Source organism: Humulus lupulus, chromosome 4 (genome assembly GCF_963169125.1).
Source record: "Humulus lupulus chromosome 4, drHumLupu1.1, whole genome shotgun sequence".
NCBI lineage: Eukaryota > Viridiplantae > Streptophyta > Magnoliopsida > Rosales > Cannabaceae > Humulus > Humulus lupulus.
Genome location: NC_084796.1, coordinates 78,243,919 through 78,249,883, shown reverse-complemented (window position 1 = coordinate 78,249,883; position 5,965 = coordinate 78,243,919). Strand labels below are relative to the sequence as shown.

Below are 5,965 nucleotides of genomic sequence, written 5' to 3'. Positions count from 1 at the left end.
GTAGTCTTTTATTTATGGTTTATGTGTAATTTTTCCGCACCTATTTATGTAATTTCTTTTCATTTCAATTAAGATATGTTTTCTTTTTAATACAATGGGATCCCATATCCTGCTTTGAGTTATGTAAGTTTTAACATTGGTTTTTTACAAGTTTTTAATAAAGTATGATCTTTTTCACTTGTAAGTTCTATTAAAGATTAGGGTCTATGTATAGTTTTCGTTAATGGTCCAAAGTCTAGAGTAGTTGGGTCATTACAGAGAAGAGAGCGCGTTGGGAGGTTTCGTGATTTTCGAATAGTTGTAATAAAAGACTAAAGGTTTTTTTGGGTTTTTTATACCTAGTAAAACATACCAGAGAGGCAACGCTCTCATGACCGTTGGATGAGTAGATTTACTAAAATAATCCGACAGTCAGGTTTCAAAAGGCGTGGATCACAATCATTATTTTCTTTGGGATAGGCCACCTTGGGCTCAGAGTAGACGTTTGGGATATCGAGATGACCCCTAATTAAATGCATGGACTGATGGGCCCAACAATGGGGTGTGGACACGTGGTTCTGCTTTTAAGAGTGACATCAGCGAAAGTCCAAACGCTTACTATCCGAGGACTCCTCAAAATCTCCCTCAATTTGAAGTCTCCACTGTCCGAGGACAAGTAGAGACTTGGGGGGAAAATGTTGTCCATATTTTCTCACAACCGACACGTGGCAGTCCCCAGTGGCTGGCTATGATGTATGCGGACATCCTCGGGGTATGTTACTTCTCGAGGCTTGTAGTCAGAGAAAAGGTCCTCCTAGGTTAGGATGTGTCCAAGGAGGACAAGTGAGTTAGTCGCCGAGTTTCGGTCTCGGAGATAGAGTTTCTCTAGCTCGGATAGTTATGGCAAGGAGTATTGTGTCTCGATCGCCTCCCAGGCCCGAGGTTCTAGTTCTCAGACCTAGAAGGTGGAGCAATGTGTCAAGGGGTGCGGGTTCTCAAAGTTAGAAGACTGTCTGACAACCTTTGTGGGCGATCCGTCAATAGTGTTGTCAATGTACGACTTGACAATTCGCATGCCCACTACGCCGCATGACACGGAAATACGTACATCATGCCCTGACAGTCCTAGGGGCATGTTCCCCGTAAAGTGGTTACCTTTTTGCAGTGGGCCCCGCAAGTCTTGCCTGGGCCATAGCCTCTATTCATTGCAGCTCAATGCATTGAAGTGTATTAATGCCCCCAATTATGGGAAGAATGTGCATTAGTTGTTGATGATTAATATTAATTACCCCAACCATTATAATTAGGGCTGGGAGTCTCATTGTAAAGGGTTCAGTTTTTTGTTGAGAGAAATACTTGTACTCAGAGCAATCTAAAACGATGCCTGAGAAGATACTGTAGAAGCTTGCAACCACAAGCTTGCAATCTCCCTAATACTAAAGACTCGTGGACTAGGGTTCTTTTATAACCTGAACCACATAAGAACTTGTGTCCATATAGCTATTTCTTTAACCTCTTTTATAAACGTTGATAGCGAAAAAGACAGTCAACACATTGAATCAAGCACTTCTTGGGAAGCAACTCAAGGCTTTATTTATTTATTATTTTATTGTTTTATGATTTGTAAAAAAAAATATATTTCTTCTATATAAAAAGTGTGTAGATAACGGAAATTCTTGGTTTTAACGGTTTTTTATTTTTTTCCGTTAACTTTAACGGTAGATTATAAACATGACTTAAACTTAAATAAAATAAAATAAATAAATAATTAAACAAATTAAAAAAGGATATTTTTGAGATAATTTACAATGATAATTATTTAAAAATAATAAAACTATATATTTTACAACTTAAATAAAATTTAATTAAACATAAATTTAATATTATATTAAACATATATTATATAATCTTTTGTTGTCACTGTCAAATTCAAAAACTAGAACAAACATAAGCTTAAACAAAAATAAATTAATTAATTAAAATATGATATTTTAAAGATATTTTATGATACTTTAAATAATTAAATCATATTTATTTAAAAATAATAAAAGCATACATCATTTATTTTAACTAATAAATTTTTGTGATAGTTTGTTTTTATCAAGTGATGGGAATTCTTTTTCTTAATCAAATTCAACAGAGGACATTGTTGATAACATTAGAAACTAAAAATAGTTATGCATGTATATTATTGTCTACACTATGACTTTTTCTATTTTTATTTTATTTTTGTTATTAATTTCTTTTTAAATATTATTGTATTTTATATATATGTCATGTTACTATATAAATTTATATTTATGTCAACGTTGTGTTTAGATGTCATCTATGTAGAGATTATTGATATAAATATTTATATATATTATAAAAGTATAATTCATTCTATTATATATATATATATATTTAAAAAAAAATTAAATCAAATTTGATTAAAATTGCAAACTTGAATGCATTTGCTTCTACCTAATATATATAAAAGAGAGATCTCAAAAAGAAAAAGAAGTCTTATGTAATAAAAAAGTTGGCTAAGCATGCGAGCTCTCAGTGTTGCGACTGCCTTTTGTTTCCTTAAAAAATAAAAATAAAAAAGGTAGAAACTAAAGAGAAAGCATTGTATGGTTTAAGGTTGGGTCACCTATTCTCTTAAACAAGAAACCAGCCGCCTTCTTGCCTCCAGTCCACCCACCATCCTCCCAGACGCACCATTGCGACGAACCTCTTTCATCGATTGACGCTAGCTCTCCAATTGCACAGCTCTGGTCTCCCTTGCTCTCATCTCACAGATCCAGGTGCCCTTCCCATTGTCTTTCGCTAGCAGAGACAACAACACCAATCACAACCCTCTCTCAGCCCGACTGTCGTCTTGCCTACTCATCTATAATCACATCACCGACATTTTCCTCTATCTGCAACCTTACAAAGTCCAGGCGAACACCCCACTCTACAGCCCCGTGACTCATTACGACCTAGATTTAATTTGAGTGAGCATCTCTAATTTTCTTTCTAAATCTCAGTTATCAATTTGGTTCCATGGGTGCAATTTCTTAGTGATTTAATTTTGATGTTGGTCTATTATTTGTTGCGACAAATTTGGGGGTTGAAGGAGTGAATATAGCAGCAACGTTGTGCAATCCAAGGTTAAATTTATTCTTGGTATCTCTATTATTTTGACAAGCAGGTGAAGTTATTATTGGTGGCACCTATGGAGTATGAATCATCAATTTAGGGGTTGTCTTTGTGGTTGAATTGCTTTGGAATCGATTCTGGGTCTGTTGAGTGATGAACTATGTTGATATGTATGTTTGTTTTGATTATCGTTTTGTTGATTGAACTAGGCAGTTTGAGAGCTAATTTGTGCAAGTTAAATTTGGATTTAAGCTCTCAATATAGTATTGAAAATTGGTTATTCTTCATTGGTTGAGTTGTTGCTTAATGAGATTATATTTCATATGGTAATTGAACTTTGGAAGGGGTACACTATTACTGCTTGTGTTGAGTTTGGAATTAACAAATTAGTGATTTTTGGGCTGGGTGTTGTTGCCTATTAAGAATATTGCTACAAGTGATTAAACATTGAGAGTGGTGGGAACTTATTGCTTTGTGGTGAGCTTTGAACATATAGAATAATTTGCATTGGGTTCAGACAACATGCCCTCTAAGCATGCTTGAAAAGATCCACCTACACCAACCACCGTCATTTTTGACAAATCACAATTTCCTTCTGGAGACCTTTTTACTCAATATACAACCAAAGTCCTTGGAAAATCCTTAGTACCAAAGAGATATTTTAAGTTGTATGAAGAGCAATTCCCTGATATTGAAAGCATAGTTCGTTCAAGGGGTTGGCAATCGTAACGTATGCTGGATCCTAGACTTGCAGTCATTCCTTTGGTGAAAGGATTTTATACTTTAGCAGGGCAACATAAAAAAGGCAACGTTAAGATTCCAGACAAAGTCGTGACATTTAATGAAATCACAATCAATGGGTACTACAAGCTACCCTTTATTACTGATTTGCAGCATACATAAGCCTTTGAATATATTGATACCACAATACATTAACGAAAAATCTTGGAGAAAACTATGATCACGACCAACAAGACAATTTTTCAGTTAGTTATTTTGACCGTTGGTCACCTTACCCGCCAAAATTCAAAATTAGTAGCTCTTCTTTGTTATCAGTGCAAAACAAAACAGTCACTTCCTCCATTTTCGTACTTTTCAAATCTCAGCTTCTCTTCTTTCTCTTCTCCTAGAAGAGTTGCTATAGCCCCAAATGGCACTGTTTTTGAAAAGCTTCAAAGGGTTATGTCCCTTTTCAAGCTTTGTTCCACCATGAAAGATTTGTACCAAATCCATGGACGCATTATTCGAGCTGGGTTTGAGCAAGACCTCTTTGTTATGGGCAAGATCGTTGAGTTTTGTGCGATTGGTGAAGGCAGGGATTTGGATTATGCGTTACTGGTTTTGGATTCGGTGGAAAACCCAGATGGGTTTCTTTGGAACACTATGATTAGGGGATTCGGTAAGACTAATCAGCCTGAAAGAGCATTTGAATTGTATAAGAAAATGCAAGAGAAAGGAGGAATGGTAGATAGTTTCACATGCACTTTCTTGATTAAGGTTTGTGGGCAACTGGGATCAGATATTTTGAGCAAGCAGATGCATTGTTCTTGTCTAAAACATGGTTTGGACTCTCATGTCTTCGTGCGGAACACTCTCATTCATATGTACGACATGTTTAGAGATATTCAAAATGTGGTCCAACTATTTGTTGAAATGCCCAGTCCAGATTTAGTTTCTTGGAACACAATTCTCGATAGCCATGTCTACTGTGAAAAGCACAAGGAGGCCGTGCATCAATTCTTGACAATGCTCAAGAGTGGTACACAGCCTGACGATGCTATCTTTGTTGTGATTCTCTCAGCATGTTCTGCATTGGGAGCATTGGATTTTAGGAGGTGGGTTCATTCTTATGTTAATAAAACTCGATTCGGCGATGTCATCTCAGTGTCAAATTCGCTTGTTCACATGTATGCAAAGTGCGGAGCGTTAGAAGAAGCTTATGAAACATTCAACAACATGAAGAGGAAGAATTTGATATCATGGAACACGATGATTCTAGCACTTGCTACACATGGGAATGTAGACGAGGCATTGTCATTATTTTCAAAAATGTTAGAAGTTGAGAGACCGAATAATGTCACTTTCGTGGGAGTTTTGTCTGCTTGTAGCCATGGCAGGCTGGTCAGCGAAGGCAGAAGATACTTTGATATTATGAGCAGAGACTACAACATTGAACCATCCATAAAACACTACGGATGTATGGTTGATATCTTGGGGCGAGCTGGGTTGTTGGAGGAGGCCTACCAATCCATTACGAGTATGCCAATGGAATGCAATGCAATCATATGGAGAACTCTTCTGGTAGCTTGTCAAATTCATGGCGACATGAAGCTTGGAGAGGAGGTGAGGAAACATCTTTTGCATTTAGAACCAAATCACAGCAGTGATTATGTTCTTCTTGCCAACATGTATGCAAGTGCAGAGCAGTGGAACGAAGTTATCAGTGTAAGAAATTCTATGAAAGACTGTCAAGTTAAGAAACCAGAGCCTGGGAATAGCTTTATTGGAGCTTCATCTTCAGACCAGATTTAATATGAAATTAACTGAAGACTGTTCTCTAGGTATATGATAGACCTCTAACATACGTGTACGCTAGAAGAAGAGGAGGAGCACAGAAACATGCCAGTTCAGCAGGGGAAGAGTCGGAGGAAAGCGCCAGATCAGCAAGAAAAGAAGGAAGTTAGTTAGAAGGGGCATTATTGGGTGTATGGGGGTATACGGGATGAGCTAGGCCAGGCTATTAATAGTCAATATTTTTATGTAATTAGTGTGGAAATTTCTGGTGAAAACTTTGTTTGTTTGGAGAGAACCAAGCTCTCGGATTCTTGGTATTTTCAATGATAATGCTGGCTCTATTTCC

The 5,965-nt window shown here is 36.7% G+C and overlaps 1 protein-coding gene across 2 annotated transcripts; it reads left to right on the top strand.

Annotated features, from left to right (window-relative positions):
• Positions 1–2,321: 2,321 nt before the first annotated feature.
• LOC133830583 (pentatricopeptide repeat-containing protein At1g59720, chloroplastic/mitochondrial-like) lies at positions 2,322–5,644 on the top strand. Of its 2 annotated transcripts, none has more exons than XM_062260590.1 (2): positions 2,322–2,960; positions 3,083–5,644. In XM_062260590.1, the coding sequence occupies exon 2, from the start codon at positions 4,063–4,065 to the stop codon at positions 5,635–5,637; it is 1,575 nt and encodes a 524-aa protein (XP_062116574.1). In that variant the 5' UTR covers positions 2,322–2,960; positions 3,083–4,062; the 3' UTR covers positions 5,638–5,644. The 2 variants fall into 2 exon arrangements, with proteins under 2 accessions (XP_062116574.1, XP_062116573.1); XM_062260589.1 differs by having other exon boundaries at positions 2,343–2,960; positions 3,158–5,644.
• The last annotated feature ends 321 nt before the right edge of the window (positions 5,645–5,965 follow it).

What these genes read in the sequence shown, in the direction of transcription:
- LOC133830583 (XM_062260590.1), top strand. Translation starts at nt 4,063, where the DNA reads ATGATCACGACCAACAAGACAATTTTTCAGTTAGTTATTTTGACCGTT.